At 41.1% G+C, this 17,949-nt stretch overlaps 1 protein-coding gene across 1 annotated transcript in view; it reads right to left on the minus strand.

Annotated features, from left to right (window-relative positions):
• The window catches only part of PAQR6 (progestin and adipoQ receptor family member 6), a 174,481-nt gene that overhangs the window by 61,854 nt on the left and 94,678 nt on the right, over positions 1–17,949 (minus strand). The window contains exons 2-3 of the mRNA XM_086947660.1: positions 13,648–13,849; positions 196–323 (exon numbers count right to left, since the gene is read on the minus strand). Of these exons, the coding sequence (XP_086803786.1) occupies positions 196–323; positions 13,648–13,849 (330 nt within the window). The remainder of the gene's footprint in view (positions 1–195; positions 324–13,647; positions 13,850–17,949) is intronic.

Raw genomic sequence — 17,949 nt, forward strand, 5'->3', positions numbered from 1 at the left:
CTTGAAGGTTCCTTGAGCAGTAATAACCTGAATCTGTTTTAAAACCTATGGAGTGACAGTAAATAGGTCTACTGACCGCACCAGGGCTGCAAGTCTCAATGGTCATGCTGAAACCTAGAAATCTGTCAGGCTGTCATGTGAGCAATGACCATTGATGCATGTTAGCCTCCACACCAAAACCCAACAAAGGTTTACCAGGTGGGAAGGAAGTGGGTCCAGATGTTAACTGTCTCGTTGGTCAATTGGAAGGAACTGAGTACGCAGTCCAAGGCGGAGCTCTTCGGATGACGATACCCTGACATGATGCCATGCTCCCAGAAAACCTAAAGGGAGAGAATGTGACGGTCATCATTAGAATCAAGACAATCAGATCAAAATCAGTACATCATCAGACAGAGGAATTTCTATTTCCCACCATGTGTGCAGTGGCACTGAGATAACCAACCCACTGTTCAATAGGTGGAAACAATGGGGCTGATTCACAGCACTAATCTGAGACAAAATCCTAAACGTACTACTTTTTGTATTCACAGAAGGCATTTAGTAGTAGTAAAGTTAGAATTTTGTCTTAAATTAGGATTTTGTTTTAAACTAGAATTTTGTTTTAAGTTAAACTTAAGCTAAACTTAAGTTTGTCTTAAATTTTGGTCTTAAGACAAAATCCTAATTTAAGACAAAATCCTAACTTTACTACTACTAAATGCTTTCTGTGAATACCAAAAGTAGTAAGTTTAGGATTTTGTCTCAGATTAGTTCTGTGAATCGGTCCAGTGGTGAAAATGATTATTTTATCAATCCAGGCAAAGCACCAGCAGGAATAGCAGAATTAACACAACATGCTAAGTAACAATCTGATAACTTAACTTCAATGTTAATATGGAATTACATGTAGAAAGAAAATAAAACAAGCACACCAAATACCCGGATTTGAAAAAACATGGTTTCATATCAAAGTTTGTGCTTAAAAATGTATTATCTTTATGTTTGTAATTCATGAAGTATTACAGGATGAATATATGTTGTTACAATGCAAAGAATTACAACACATGCTTTTACAACACGGTTATTACATCGCAACTACAGTTACATCGCATGATTTTACAACGCATGCCATTACAACGCATTTTTAAAAACTACCATTACAAAGCATTCCATTACAATGCATACCAATGCAACGCATAGTATTACAACGCATAATACTTTTAGGGCAACAGTAGGGTAAGTGTTGGATAGTGTAGGGGTACAAATTACTATTTCCACTCCAGGGAGTGAAAGAGTAGGGTAAGTGATGGATAGTGTAGGGGTCAAAATTACTATTCCCACTCCAGTGAGTGCAACAGTAGGGAAAGTGTTGGATACTGTAAGGGTAAAAATTACTATTCCCATCTACCCCAAAACCCATCAAACTAAAAAATATCTATTACTTACCTTCTAATGCATTGTAATGGCATGCGTTGTAGTGACATGCATTGTAATGGCATGCAATGTAATGGCATGCGATGTAAAGGCAGTTGCGCTGTAACAGCTGCGTTGTACAAGCAGTGTGATGTAATGACTGCATTGCAATGGATGTTTTCCCTCAGGACACTGGGCGAGGGGGCAGCCGATGCTCCACTCACCGGAGAAAGAGAGGTGGTACTACAACTTACCATACAGCACAGAAAAGGACCCAAACCAGATATGCTTTCTTCAACTATGAAAGAAAATAATCTCCTCAATATCATAGCAGAAAACAACAGGCCACTTGCTATACTCTAGAGCATGCCAGAAGGCAATATCCTGGTTGGATGCCTTAGAAGAAGATAGCAGAGTCCCCACAATCATGTATGGCATGGCAGAGTACAACTGAAAATCCATTCTACAGAGCAGGCTGGAAGAAAAATACATTCTACCCCCCCTCTTCCCACACTATATATCACAGAGATCATGGCAGAGGGGAATAAGCACCCTTTCGCCAACCAATGCATGGTTGGGCACAATGAAAATAGTGAACCGAGCCATTTTCTAAAGCATGACAGATTTTACTTCTCCATAGCAGAGGCATTTGAGAGCCAAAGCACGACAAAAGGCTACGAACACACAGAAAAAGAGATCACATTCCCCAAAGCACTGAGGCTGCCAATAGGCTTCCTATAGACTATGGCAGGGCCCATTCTCCCAGCACGATACTGAAAAGAAACCCAGGCCCTCTGAAATCCATTCTTCAGTGTTCTCCTTATTCACCAAATGCAAAAGAAACACATTTTTCTTTTTGCATTTGCCGGCCCAAGTTGGCAGGGTATGCCCAGACGTGGGCCCCGTGCTCACTGCGGCACTGGATTCAAACTAACCTGGCTGATGAGGGGTGTTATCCGAAAACCAGTTCCAGGATGCTGTTTTCTGGTCGAGGGAGTGGCGGGAAATACGTTCCGCTTGCGGATTTTGCGGATTTTCGGTAAATTCGCAATCCGCGAGATTCGCAAATTTCCCGCAAAATCCGCGAGCGGAACGGATTGGGTCAAAAGTTCAATCTGACTTTTGTAACTCTTTTAGAATGGCGCCGGCAAGCTGCCAGAGCCATTCTAAAATTGTTACAAAAGTCAGCTTCAACAGGAAGCTCTAATAGATAAAGTAAAGCAGGCGCTGCTCAAATTCAGTTACACAATCATTAATCACCACAAACTTGGGGTGATTAATGATTGTGTAACTTAATTCGACCTTCAACTCGAGCACCTGCTTTACTTTATCTATTAGTGCTTCCTGTTGAAGCTAATTTTAGCTATTTTAGAATGGCGCTGGCAGCTTGCCGGCGCCATTCTAAGTGGGGCTGAGGGCAGAAGGGCACAAAAGTGGGACAGAGGGCAAAAGGGGACAAAAAATGAGTGGGGCAGAGGGCAGAAGGGCACAGAAACGAGTGGTACAGAGGGCAGATGGGCATAAAAAACGAGAGGGTGGCAGTGATTAACCAGGCAAAAAAAAACCCTGCGAAAACGCAAAGCGCCTCGCGAACCCCCGCGAGCACGCAAAGTGTCCCGCGAACTTGCAAAAATAAAAAAATCCGCAAATTTGCACGAATTCGTGAATTTTGCGGATTGCGAATTCGCAAATCCGCAAATTCACGGATTGCGAATGAATTCGCAAAATTCGCACATGCTTACTTGGCAGTTTGGGCTGGACTGTTCCCATGAGGAATAGGGTCAAGACTGATTTGCATATGTCTGGGTCTGAACTGGGGTGGCAAAGTGAATTTAAGAACGATGATGGATTCAACCCAGATCTGTAACTCGGGGTAAATGTTTGCATTGTTCAGCATTCCCTCCATCATTTGCTTATTTTGCACCCCTTATTCTCCTGGGCTTGGCAGAGGAAAATATATCATCACACTCAAGGGAGAGGCTGAAGAAGATCCCAGCCACATTTCTAAGCCCAAAGAGCTTTGTAGAATTTTTGAGAGAACTATATACCCTTACACCGGAGTATGGTAGTGAGCAGCAGTAATATGTCAAGCAATGATTTTATATGTATTCATGTGCTATAAATAATAATGGCCTAGAACCCTATTTACACGATCACGGTTTGCCCTTTTAAAACATTGGAGTGTGGGGCACACGTGTAGTGCCTAGAAGTCAGGCTGATCTGTTTTAATGGTGCAGGTAATAAATGTGAGATTATTTACCACCATTTTCGTAAAAACAGCTAGTACAGCAGAGAAAGACATTTTCCTTTCTTTGGTACATGCACTGTTGCTGGATGTAGCAGCTACATTGTAGCCAGAAGGAAAAGTGAGCATGTGTGTTCATCCTTGTCGCAAGAGAAAAGAAAGTAGAGGTAAGAGTCTGTGTAGAGCTATTTATTAAACAAGAAAAGAAGCATTATGCAATACCCTGTAAAGCAATACAGAGGCCAAGCATGAGCCCATACACTCTTGCTCCATGGGACACAATTCTTAAGAAAAGCATTCAAGGTACCAGTGAAGAGGCGGGGTTAGATGCATGGACAATTGAGGGGTTACTGAAATACAGCATTCGATCAGGCCTGATGGCACAGTGAGATACGCATGCCAGCATTACATTACTTGGCATATTGCGAAGTACTTATAGACAGCCGTGCAGGTAAGAGCAGGTAAGAGCAGTGGGACCAGGTTTGGGGGGTGGGAATTCGACAGACGACCACAAGGGAAAATTAAATAAATAATGAATTTTCCCTCGTCGCTGTCTGTCGAAATCCCCCCCACACCCAGCCCCACCGTGGTTGATTATAAAACAATGTAGTTAAACTGACGGTTTTAACTTGCGTAGGTTCTAAACTCAGAGGTTAGGGATGTGTGATGAAAAAAGGGTGGGAAGTATGCAAACTTTGCTCTTATGTGCATAATTATCCCAAGAAAGTGGGACCAGATATGTCAGCCATAGGTATCTTAGCGACAGCTTTCTTGAGCAGGACGTGCCCATGGCTCAAATTGCAGCTGGGTGGGTGGGCGAACATGTACTACAGCATGAACAGGAAGGCCACCTATTGATATGTAAAGCCTAGGTAAATGGGAGACAGGCCTATGACTCTGCGGAGAGAGGCCCTGTGTTTTTTTGGATTTGCATTGCAAATATTTAATAAAAGGAATTTATAATGTGTATAATTATTGTTAAGTTGGCTATAATACTTACAATTATTGTAATACATATAATTTAGAGACGAATAGTAAATAATATCACATCAAATCAAATCAAATTAAGCTTTATTCGGTTGTACGTAGAAAATCCATAAAAGCACAATATATATTACATCTAAAAAAGTACAATTAAAAACGGTTGTGTTATAAAATGGTAAAATATCAACGATATGACAGTTTCCCAAAGTTCAGTTCATCCCATAAATAGTCACTTTTTACTCTTTATATGGAAGCTACGACCATAAGAGTATAAGCTGCTAAAGCGTAGAAAAGGAATGAGCCAATACACTCGAGGTAAAAAGCTTACAGGTTAAGAAAAGTGACAAACAATGTGTCATAAATTGATATAAAAATACAGTAGAATCTAAAAGAAAAATAAAACTAATCTATTTTACAGATACACAAGGTACGAGTCACTGTTCTCTAAATCTAAATTACTCTAAATTCTGCCTGTGCTTGATAGTCAATTTCAAGAAGTTTACTATTGATTTAGCAAAAGGTTCAACTTCTAGAAATTGAAGCGCAAGGAATGCCTGGCGACACCTGCGTAAGCCCATAATTTTTAAGATAGGAGTGAGCCACTGTTTCCTCAGGTCCTGGTAAAACTTGCAGAAAAGTAACGTGTGGATCGTGGTGTGGGGGGAGCAATCAACATAGGGGCATGGTTGAGGGTCTTTTTCCCAGTTATTAATCTTAGGGAAGGTGACTAGGTGGTGGGAAGTGTTAAATCTTAACCTTGTTAGCAAGAGTCTTTCATATCCTGAAAACTTGAAGGTTAAATAAGGCTGGACCGTCATTGTTGTTTGAATCTGTAGTGAGTGTTGCAGAGTAGATTTAGAAACCTCACTGGATAATCGTAAAGATTCTAAATGGGTCAAATACGCCTTTTTGAACCGTTTCCTTGGAATTACTGCAATTGTAGAGGGCGAGTTGAAAAACTGTTGCATACCAAGGTCACACAGGAATTTCCTGACATAATCTAACCAGGTGATGTGGTGTCCCTTATCTAGGGAAATACAGTCCTCAATAAAGTCCCTACAAAGAGAGGTTTCACTGGTGGACCATATGCGGTGCCACAGAAGAAGGGGTTGGATCCTTATCAGATCTGTTATAAAAGTCAAGCCCAACTCCATGTGGCAAGCATAGTTGGAAGTTAGTAAATAATAAATAACCATATAGTGTGAAATGCTTACCAATGTGTGTGCGAATTGATTTCTGAGTACAGGGCAGGTCTATATCCCTAGAGAACAGAGATTCTCTGAGAGCTTTATCTAACTTCGAGCACTCGCTCCTACCAGAGCATAATTCAAGATAAGAACAGTTACTTTTGGGGATTTAGGATATCTACAGGTTTGGGTGTAAACACAACAGGTCCTGCAGTTCTACAGAGCATGGCAAAGGACACCAGAACCAGCACTCATAGGGCATGGAAAAAGAAACAATGCATTACACTATTGCTCACGCTCGCGCCCCTGTCCTAACTGGTAAAACTTCAGAAGACTCACAACTCTTCCACAATTGGATGACTTCAATAAGCGACGAGTTAACTCCACTAGAACAACCTAAAAAGAAAGTGAAAGCCAAACCCCATAAAGCCCTCTGGTATACACCCGCCTTAGCTCAACTACATCTCCTATGCAGGCAAGTGGAATGCAAGTGGAGAAGAGCCCATGACCCAGCAGACCAAGAAGCTTTCAAAATAAGTAGGAGACAATACCACACTCATATTAAATTAGCAAAAAAAGAGTACTACTCTATTAAAATACTTCAGGCTACCCAAGATCAAAAAAACATCTTCTCAATTATAAAGTCCCTCACCAACCCCAAAGCATTGAGTAGGGAAATTCCCCCATCCCAGACCTTATTTGACCAGATCTCGATCTTCTTTGAGGAAAAAAATTCAGAACATTCAAAAAGACTTTGTAACAATCCTTGCACAAAAATTTCACTTGGATTCTGAGCCAGACCCCACTAGCATCAATCCCTCGCTCCAAGTTTTTGAACCTGTCTTGCTTGAGCAGACATGTGTAGCAATTGCTGCCTGTAAATCAGGATCTCCTCTTGATGCTTGCCCTCCCATGATTCTTCACCAAATTATAAACATTGTTAACCCGGTGATTAACCAGATAGTCAATTCCTCGTTAACTACAGGCATAGTCCCAGATGAATGGAAATTAGCCATAGTGAACCACTGAAAATAAAACAAAATATAGACTGATCTAATCTCTCTAATGTCCGTCCAATATCACTCCGACCGATATTGGTCAAAATCACAGAAAGATTAGTCAACTCTACTGTCTAATTTCCTTGAAACCACCAAGATCCTTCATCCCAGCAATCAGTCTTTCGTCCCAAGCATTCAACAGAATCTGCGCTTCTGGAAATATCGGACACACTAAAATCTATGGACGACAAAGGCAGGAAGGCAGTCTCGATTTTGCTCGACCCGTCTGCCGCTTTTGATACTATCTCACACAGCATTCTGCTTGCAAGGCTAAAGTTCAGTGGTATCTCAAAAACTGTATTGGCTTGGATTAGATCCTTTCTTACCAATCAAAGGCAACCAGTGGCTCTTGGAACGTTCCTCTCTGCCGAACGTCCCAACACAGCAGGAGTACCACAGGGCTCATCTCTCAGCCCGCTGTTATTCAACGTATAAATGGCCCCTCTCATCTCCTTGATATCTTCTTTTGATATTGAAGCAACGTCCTACACAAACAACACACAATTGATCCTTTCCCTGGACAAAGACTCCACCAACGCAGAACTCAATTTCAAACTATGTCTAACTGAGGTCATCCAGTGGTTGAAGGCCAAGCATCTCAGGTGCAATACTGACAAAACCAAAATCCTCCTGATATGAAAGCACAATGCCTTCCAGCCAAGTGTGTGGTGGCCGGAAGATGCAAAGGCGCCCCCAAATACTGTTAAAGTAGCAAAGAACCTGGGAGTACAATCAGGCACCTCACTCTCCTTCTGACCACATGCCTTGACCGTGGCAGGGGCTTGTTTTAATATAATCAAGACACAAAACAAATTCTTTAATTTCATACCCCTTTCTGCAAGGAAGACAGTTGCAGTGGCACTAATCCTTTCGCGTCTATATTACTGTCACACCCTCTTAGCGGGAGCAAATAAACAAACACTAAAGAGACTACAAGTGGTACAACACGCGGCGGCCCGCCTAGTTGTAAAATTACCACGTAGGTCGTCCGCATCAGCAGCTCTTAATACCTCCATTGGCTTCCACTACATAAGAGAATCTTACTCTAGATACTGTTAATCACCTTTAGAGCATCCTTAAATTTAGTCCCAACGTACCTCTCAGCTAGATTCGCCCCCTACACCACGGCCAGGACTCTCAGATCCTCATGGGCAAACCTCCTCAAACCCCCCAGTTTTAGATATAAAACAAAGGGAGGAAAAACTGTAGCCGCATTGGGAACTAAAGCCTGGAATCTCATGCCAACACACCTGAGGTTGTTGAAAACAGAAACACAGTTCAGGAAGGCGCTGAAGAGTTGGGATTTTTGGATCTTCAGACGAATTCTGCCCATCCCTCATATAGGGTCCCCTTTGTTCCACCTTGACTTTCTTCCGCCCAGCGCCAGGATGCTCCTCCCAGATTGACAGCCCACACTTTATAAATTTATAAAATCAAATACATCCTTTCAGCAGAGGATAACAGACTGTGGGCCTCATTTATGAAAACTGTTGCATCACTGCGATAAAACAGCGATGCAAGAGTCTAAATATCGATTCCTAATTGTCGACCTACACAAATATCGAGTTGGAAATATCGAAGGTACAGAATTTCGATGTCAAGAATATCGTTGGACAGAATATCGACCCTTAGGTAAGTAATATCGAATTTATTTATATCGATGTAAGTAATATCGAAGTTAGTAATATCGATAGCATATATATCGATGTAACTAATTTCGATGTTGCTAATATCGATATTTGTATTATTTTTATGTATTTAATTATGTATGTGTAATATGTTTTTGTTAAGTATTTTTTTTTAAATTATATGTGTATTATTTGTATATATTAATAATGTTATTTTTAAGTAAATGTTATGTTTTAGTACCGGAGCGGGTTGTGGGTTTATAGGGGAATAGAGTGGGAAGTATTAAAATATACTTAATTAATTATGAATTTTTAGGAATTATAAATTAATTTTAATTAATTTTTGTTTTTATTTCTGTAGCGGGTTGTGGGTTTATAGGGGAATTGGGTGGGAAGTAATTTAATTGTAATGAATTAATGATGTATAATTTTTTTTGTTATGGATAATTATTTTATTTATAATTAATTGGCAATTAATTATTTAAATTGATACTTTTTTTAATTGGTAATTCATGTTTGTAATTGGGAAATATTTTTTGTAATTGGTAATTAATTATTTAATTGGTAATTAATTTTGTTAATTGGCAATTAATATTTTTAATTGGTAAATATTTCTTATTAGTTGGAAAATATGTGTAATTAATTGGTAAGCAATGTTTTATAAAAAGTATTATTTGGTATAAAAAATAATTTTATTGTTTAATAATTTTTAATTGTTAATTAATTTTAAATAATATTTTTTGTAATGAAAAATATTTTATTGTTTAATATTTATTATTTGGTGAGTAATATTTATTAATTAATATTTATTGGTATTTGTTGTTAAATTATTGTTATTTAATATTCAAATGTAATTGCTTTTAATAATTATTAATTGTTTGTAAATGATGTAGATTTATTTTAAAATTTAATTATACATTATTTTAAATATAAAAATTATTTATAAGTATGTTATATTTAAATTCTACGCTATCCAACGCTATCCCTACTGGTGCACCCTCTGGAGTTGGGATAGTAATTTTTACCCCTACGCTATCCAATGCTTCCCTACTGTTGCACCCTTTGGAGTTGGAATAGTAATTTTGACCCCTACGCTATCCAACGCTTTCCCTACTGTTGCACGCTCTGGAGTGGGAATAGTAATTTTTACCCCTACGCTATCCAACGCTTTCCCTACTGTTGCACTCTCTGGAGTGGGAATAGTAATTTTTTCTCCTACGCTTTCCAACGTTTTCCCTACTGTTTCACTCTCTGGAGTTGGAATAGTAATTTTTACCCCTATGCTATCCAACGCTTTCCCTACTGTTGCACTCTCTGGAGTGGGAATAGTAATTTTTACCACTACGCTATCCAACGCTTTCCCTACTGTTGCACTCTCTGGAGTGGAAATAGTCATTTTTACCGCTACGCTTTCCAACGCTTTCCCTACTGTTAAACTCTCTGGAGTGGGAATAGTAATTTTTACCCCTACGCTATCCAACGCTTTCCCTACTGTTGCACTCTCTGGAGTGGGAATAGTAATTTTTACCCCTACGCTATCCAACGTTTTCCCTACTGTTTCACTCTGTAGAGTTGGAATAGTAATTTTTACCCCTACGCTATCCAATGCTTTCCCTACTGTTGCACTCTCTGGACTGGGAATAGTAATTTTTACCACTACGCTATCCAACGCTTTTCCTACTGTTGCACTCTCTGGAGTGGGAATAGTAATTTTACCCTTACTCTATCCAACGTTTTCCCTACTGTTTCACTCTCTGGAGTGGGAATAGTAATTTTTACCCTTACGCTATTTAACGCTTTCCCTACTGTTTAATTTTCTGGAGTGGGAATAGTAATTTTACATTCTACGCTATCCAATGTTTTCATTACTGTAGTTTTTTTGGGACTTTAAATAGTAGTTTTATTTATTTATGTATTGAATATTTTTTGTATTATTTTAGATACTGTTGTATTTAATTAAGTTTAAAAATATTGAAAGTATTTTTAATTTTTTTAATTTATTAAATATATTTGTTTATTTTTATTTATGTTATTATTTTAAGTGTGTAAATATTTTTGTAATTTATAGTATACTTTAATAATTTATAAGTAATTAAAATAATTAATAAAATGTATTATTAGGTAAGTATATATTATATGTTATGTTTATTTTTAATTAAAGTTATATTATTCAATATGTATTATTTATTAATTTTAAACATTAATAAATATGTTTAAATGTTTCTTTTATTAGTATTATTTACTTTATTTTACTTTTTTTTTAACAGAAAAAAACCGATATTTTAAATTACGATGTTTTTAACATCAATATTTTTGTACTTACCATGTTGTAGATAGGGTGTCGATATACTTGCCTTCGATATTCCAGCGTCGATGTTCTGTAGGTCGATATTATGTCCGTCGATATTCTGTCATAGATTCATTGCGAGCTTGATGCAACTCCAGCAATGCATGGGGTAGGCCTATTCTCATTACACTGTGTCACCCTTACGCCTGCCATGAGGCCGCCATAAGGTTTTGACGACGAAGAGTCCTAGAAGTGTCGCAGTGAAACCTCATAGATTTCACTGCAGCACTTCTATGACCCTTTTTTATGTGGCAACGCCCACCCTGCGTACATTATACATGATGCAAGTATACTGTGGCACAGGGCTTTACAAAGAGACACATCTGCCTAGATTTGTCCACTTGTAAATATGACGGAAAGTGGCACATTGTTTACACTGCTTCTGTATCACTAAAAATGATGCAACAGTAGCAGAGAGCACGAAACCCTCTTATCTTCAACTAAGACAGACATCCCCTTCAATTTAGCAGAGGGCAAGAGAGCCTCATTCGAAAAAGCACTGGAGATGGCAATAGACTGCTCGAAATCCCCAGTTCATAGCATTGAAAAAGAAGATACTTCCTCTAAAGCATAACCAGGAACATTACACCTTTCCCTCTACAGAGCCTGACAAAGGTTACCAAACTATTTCCCAATAAATAGCAAATGCCAATAAATCCCACTCTACATATTGGAAAGTGCAATAGAGTCCTATTCACCAACGCCCAGCAGATCACTCAGGCCATCCATTCTCCAGATAAAGGATAATGGTAAAAGTCCCTTGTTGTCAAAAAAGTAACACTGAAGAACCTCACTCTCTCGAGCAAGGCACAGATCAATAAAGTGCTCATCATTCTCCTACTTTCATTTGCTTGTGAAACAAAACCCATTCTCCAAAGTATTACAGATGACAAGATATCAGCATTCTCCTGACCGTTGTAGGGTTAGATCGACCCCCAATTCTCATAGACCTCACAAGCGTACCACGCGTTCATTCTTCAGAGCATGGTATAAAGCAATGAATTTCCCACAGTTCCCCACGGGCAAGGCAGAGGACAATAGGACCCTGCCCAGGTTCCACAGCATGGAGGAAGGAGGAAGACACCTTAGCGTTCTCTGTTCCCCTCTTCAGAGCATGGTAACTGACCACCGAAACCCGCAAACTCCTTATAGCACTTTAGGACAGATCAGATCCCCTCCTATTTTCAGTACAAGGAAGAGGCAATCATACCTTATAATATCCAGAGCAAGGCTGAGGAAGGTAGACCCGAACTCTCCAAAGAAAGGGAAAAGCAGTAGATGCAGCTCTAATCTCGAAAGCAAGGAAGAAGCCTACAGATCACACCATTCAGCAGAACACGTCAGAGAGCAACATACCCCTTTGTCACTAAAGAAGTATCAAATGCATAAATGCACAATTCCCTAGTGCATGGCAGAGAGCAGAAGACTCTCCACAACTCTCACCATCATCGGAAAGCTAGTGGACCTCCCAACCCGCACACCATGGCCAAGACGAGAGTCTAGAACTTCAACTCTCGACAGCATTGAGTACGGCAATAGACTTGAATTCTTGAGAGTATGTTGATGGGCATCCCTTGTTTAATAAAACATTGATCTAGTTCAACAGGCTATCATGCATTCTATGGTTGAGGACTCTAGTTTCACGGCATTCTCGATAGCATGACAGATAACAATACAAACATTCCACACTATTCCAACATGACAAAGGTCTATAGAGCCCCTCCATTCTTTGGACCACAACGTTGGGCAACAGATGCCCCTTCCATTCTTCAAAAGCATTCTTCAAGGACTACATGCACCCACCATCATCCCAAGAATTGCTGCTCATGAAACGATATAACCCTCCCCATTATCATTGGATGCTTTATTCAGTGCTCAGTTGCCAAGACATTACAATCCTTTAGTCTCTCTAGCATTCTTCAGAATCTGGAACAGTCCCTAAAACGGCAGAATATGACAGACTACAACAGATCCCCATAATTTTCACCATCTTCCAGAACATGGCAGACTCAGGCAAAAAACTTCTTAACATTCCAACATTATTGTACACAGCAACAGAACTCTGACTTTCTTAAGCGTGACAGAGGACATTACACAATCTTCCACTATTGTGTAGTACTAAATACAACGTTTTCTTTGTACTGTATAGGGCTCAGCTCCTTGCGGAGGAAGGGTGACAGGTCCTGGGAGCATCATAAAGCATCATAGAGCAGCAGCGGCCCGTGCAGGTAAGGGCGCTGGGGGCCGGGTGGGGGTGGGGGGATTTCGACAGACGACGAGGGAAAATAAATTATTTATTTAATTTTCCCTCGTGGTCATCAGTCAAATCCCCCCCAAACACAGCCCGCCGCTCTTACCTGCACGGGCCGCTGGTGTCATGGAGTGATGGGAATGGACATGTATTCAATTTGATAGTGAGCAATCGTAAATTGTAGAGCTTCCTGGTGTCCGGTCACAATGCATTCCATCAATCTCCCTCCATGTTGATTATGATTGTATCTGGCACACACAATCTTATTTAAGTTACATGATTCTCAGGTTGCAATTAGATGCACACCTTGAACTGAGGTTATAGGGGTATTCACAAGCACACATGGAGAATATTAAAAAGGGATTATCAATCAGTTTTTGGGACCTCACCGTAGACTTCTCAGAGGACGGTTCAGTGATCTTTGAATTACAGTCTACAAGTCCACGCCTACTTTGTTAGTGCATCATGAACAATCATCTTATTTGTCATAACAAATCAGAATGGAGCTAACAAGAACAATAAATGAAAGCTTGCAGCAGTTGAAATACTCACGCGAGGTACTTGGTGAACATTCAGGAGCTGAGGGAGCTTGATCGTCAGCATCTTGGGTTCGAGAAGCAGCACGCGTCCAATCCAAGCCCTCCAGCCGTCACAGAACAGGGCCCAGACACCAAGGCTGGCTTCAGACGCCCCCTTGCTCTCTTCCTTCCTCACATCACTATCCACACTCACCTCGCGTGCCCAAACTTCCGTTCTGGAAGATAAAGTGTAATACAAATTTTTCTGTAAGCAACAAGTGTTGCAATATGAAGCACAGTTGTCATAGCATATTGCAACCACAAAGAAGCCTGAGGACAACTCCCACTTCCTCCCATAAACGATTCAGGCAATATTTCTTAGCGGGCTGAGCTCCTACTGAGGGGATCATTTGGTAATCTGCCTCTTACAGGCTTGAATTACAGTAAAATGGCTCAGTTGACTGCACCAGCCAATATGTCTATTCTGCATCAAGATTCTACACAAATGTGCTACCTTGCCTTCTTTCAAGTCAAGAAATCTGCCTAAAACCTGCAAGCTGACTCAGCATTTCATCTGACCAAAGTCCAAGAAAGAAGTCGCGCTCATTTCAGTGCTATTACATTTTTCAATGAAAGCACTAAGAAGAAACATTTCAAATTTGTGAGAATGAGCTATATAAAAAAAGACAACATTTTTACTACCCCGCTCTACGTGCCTGTTCAAAAAAATCCGATTGCTCAGATTGGCAGTGGGCAAAGGGTCTACGAGTTGTGTATTTATCACCCCTTATTAATGTGTAAATATGACTCAAATGTGGAATGAGCAGAGAGTGGAGTCAATGCACTTCACTAGATATGCCAGTGAAAAAGTTAGGTAGAGATGATTTCGGACTCCTTGACATGCAACCCCTTGACATCAATCTCCCCCCACCCTCCCCCAAAATTGTTTTTATTAGTTCAGCGGGCGAAATAACAAGTTATGCATATGTTTTTCATATTACTGTGAAACGGTTTTGTGCTCGCGAAAGGCGAAGGCCTGGCATACATGGATGAATTTTGGTATAAAGGATTGTATACATCATGTGGAGACTTTTGAATTTTCTTTGAATTACACAATTACAAATCACGTATTTACATTTTAAGATATGTGATTTATCTGGAAGTCAACACTTTCAGTCAAGTATCAATCTCCAATACCAACCCTCAAGGGCATCCAACACTCCGATGACATCTCATCCAGGGCCTGGAGAATTACGATCACATCACCACCATTTTGAGAGTACTCAATTGGCTTCCCCTGTCGCCCACACCATCTACAAAACTATTAACCAAGCCACCACGACCTGCAACCCAGCTTATCTTGCAGACAAGCTCACTAACTCAGCTGGTTGTCTGCACACTCACAGCCAAGACACTAACAGGCTAAAAAGTATAGCAAACAAAAAACAAGGCAGAAAGCCTTTTCCATTTAGGCACCCAGGATTTGGAAAAACATCCCAGAATCCATCAGGACCACACAAAGGCTGCTCCAATTTAGAAATAGTTGAAGACTCAGCTCTTTAAAAAACACCACATCACAATGCATTAACTGTTCACAACCCAGGTACCTCTCTTGTCACTCAATGACATTATACTAGTCTATGACCCTGTACAGAGCTCCACTGCCTTTTGGCTAGGTTCACGCTGTAGAAATATCATATACAGCCATACATTCATACATACATACATATCAAATTGTATCAACGCGGGGGGTTTAAACCACATTTGCCAAATCCACAGATAGCAACTTAATGACAACAGAAGCCCTCCTGCTGAGTAAACACACACTCCGCAGAAGCATGTAGTTTGGCAGTAGAAAGTGCCCATGAAATTCCCATTTCTTCTGGAGTACCAAGATTGTGAGTTATAATATGACCATCTTGCCTGCTTCCATTGAAAAATGAAGTGAGAACCCATCAGCCATTTCGCATTGGTCTCCAAATGCTAATGATTCCAGAATCTGCTTAGAGTCTGGACATGAAAGACCAATAGTCTATAAACAACCATCCACTCCTTCAGATCTCTATACTTGTACCAGTTTGATACGTAAGCATGCAAACTCCAGAACCTGCACCTGTTTGATGTACATAAGCAAGCACACTCAAGAACTTGTACCAGTGTTAAGTGCACAAGCATGCAAACTCCGGAACTTGTAGCAGTTTTATGGACGTAAGCAAGCAAACTCCGGAACTTGTAGCAGTTTTATGGACGTAAGCAAGCAAACTCCGGAACTTGTACCAGTATGATGTACACAAGCATGCAAACTAGGGAACTTGTGGCAGTTTGATGTACGTAAGCATGCAAACTCTGGAAGTTGTAGCAGTTTGATGTACACAAGCATGCAAACTAGGGAACTTGTGGCAGTTTGATGTACGTAAGCATGCAAACTCTGGAAGTTGTAGCAGTTTGATGTACACAAGCATGCAAACTCCGGTACTTGTAGCACTTTGATGTACATAAGCATGCAAATCAGGACCTTGTAACAGTATGATGTACACAGGCATGCAAACTCCGTAACTTGTACCAGTATGATGTACTTAAGCATGCAAACTCTGGAACTTGTAGCAGTTTGATGTACGTTAGCATGCATGCAAACTCTGGATCTTGCACCAGTTTGATGTATGTAAGCATGGGAACTCAGGAACTTGTAGCAATTTGATGTACGTAAGCATGCAAACTCTGGAAGTTGTAGCAGTTTGATGTACGTAAGCATGAAAACTCTGGAACTTTTACCAGTATGATGTACTCAAGCATGCAAACTCCGGAATTTGTACCAGTTTGATGTACGTAAGCATGCAAACTCTGGAACTTGTAGCAGTTTGATATACATAAGCATGCATGCAAACTCTGGAACTTGCACCAGTTTGATGTATGTAAGCATGCAATCTCCGGAACTTGTAGCAGTTGGATGTACGTAAGCATGCAGACTCTGGAAGTTGTAGCAGTTTGATGTACGTAAGCATGAAAACTGTGGAACTTGTACCAGTATGATGTAGACAAGCATGCAAACTCCGGAATTTGTACCAGTATGACGTACACCAGCATGCAAACTCAGGAACTTGTAGCAGTTTGATGTACGTGAGCATACAAACTCCGGACCTTGCTCCAGTTTGATGTACGTTGTAAGAAAGTGAGTTTCTGTTGCAGTATCCCCCCACTTAAAGCCACATACCGGATGCACTTTTCTTTGGTGTGCCCTGGGTCCCTGCCAATCAGGTACCCAGGGCCTGTCTTCCTTCCCTAAAAACTGTACTAACGCCTAAACCCAATTGGCATCTCTGGCCACATGTCAGCCTCTAGTAAATGGTACCCTAGGTACCCAGGGCATAGTGACCAGAAAAGACCCCTAAGGGCTGCAGCACTTATTGTGCCACCCTTAGGGGCCCTATACCCTGACACACATACACTGCCTTTGCAGGTTGAGTGTCCTGGTGCAGAACTAAACAAAGAGTCAACATGGCACACATCCCTGTGCGCCATGCCCACAAACCCACTGCCCTGACATACATCAGCCACCCCTCTAGCTGTGTGCCCTATGCCAGTGGTGTGGGCACAGGTGCATGAGCCCTGTGTCCCTACAGTACCCAGGGCCGTTCCTCAGCACTGTAAGTGCAGTCATGCCATTAAGAGTATATGGTGCTGGGAGGTTGTCATTACGAACTCCACAGCACCATAATGGCTACCCTGAAGGCTGACAAGTTTGATATCAAACTTCTCAGCACATTAAACCGACACTGATGTCAGTGTGGGATTTAATGTAAAAATGCACTACAGGGGGCATCTTAGAGATGCCTCCTGAAATCTAACCTACAATCCTCGTCTTGTCTGAGAGGCTGCCTAGGCTGCCACACAGCAGAAATGTTTGTGGACACCTGGGTGGCGAGCCACTGCTCTCCTGAGCCTGCAACAATGCACATCCTGGGACGAGGTGCCAAGCCTCCTCCCCCAGGATGGTCAGAGGAAGCTTCAAAGGCATTCCGTCTTTGTGAGCTTCTCCAGACCATTTGCTGTACTCAGCAACTGGCCCCCACCAGTTCTTACACCCACTTTGCCAGGAAGACTGGCGGGAAACCTTACATCAGGAAGGGGGTATGCCAGCCTGTGTCAACTCCACCCCTCAGGTGGGAGAGGCAAAGTGAAGCATGACCCAAGGATCCGGGTATCTTGAAGATGGGGAGCCCTGCCTAATCACAGTTAGGCTCCTGCCCACCTGCCACAGGAGGGGAGCAGGCTAGGGGGTGTACCCACCCCAGGACAGGGACGCATTAGTCTCTGCCCTTGCCCTACCTGTAACGCC

Source organism: Lissotriton vulgaris, chromosome 12 (genome assembly GCF_964263255.1).
Source record: "Lissotriton vulgaris chromosome 12, aLisVul1.2, whole genome shotgun sequence".
NCBI lineage: Eukaryota > Metazoa > Chordata > Amphibia > Caudata > Salamandridae > Lissotriton > Lissotriton vulgaris.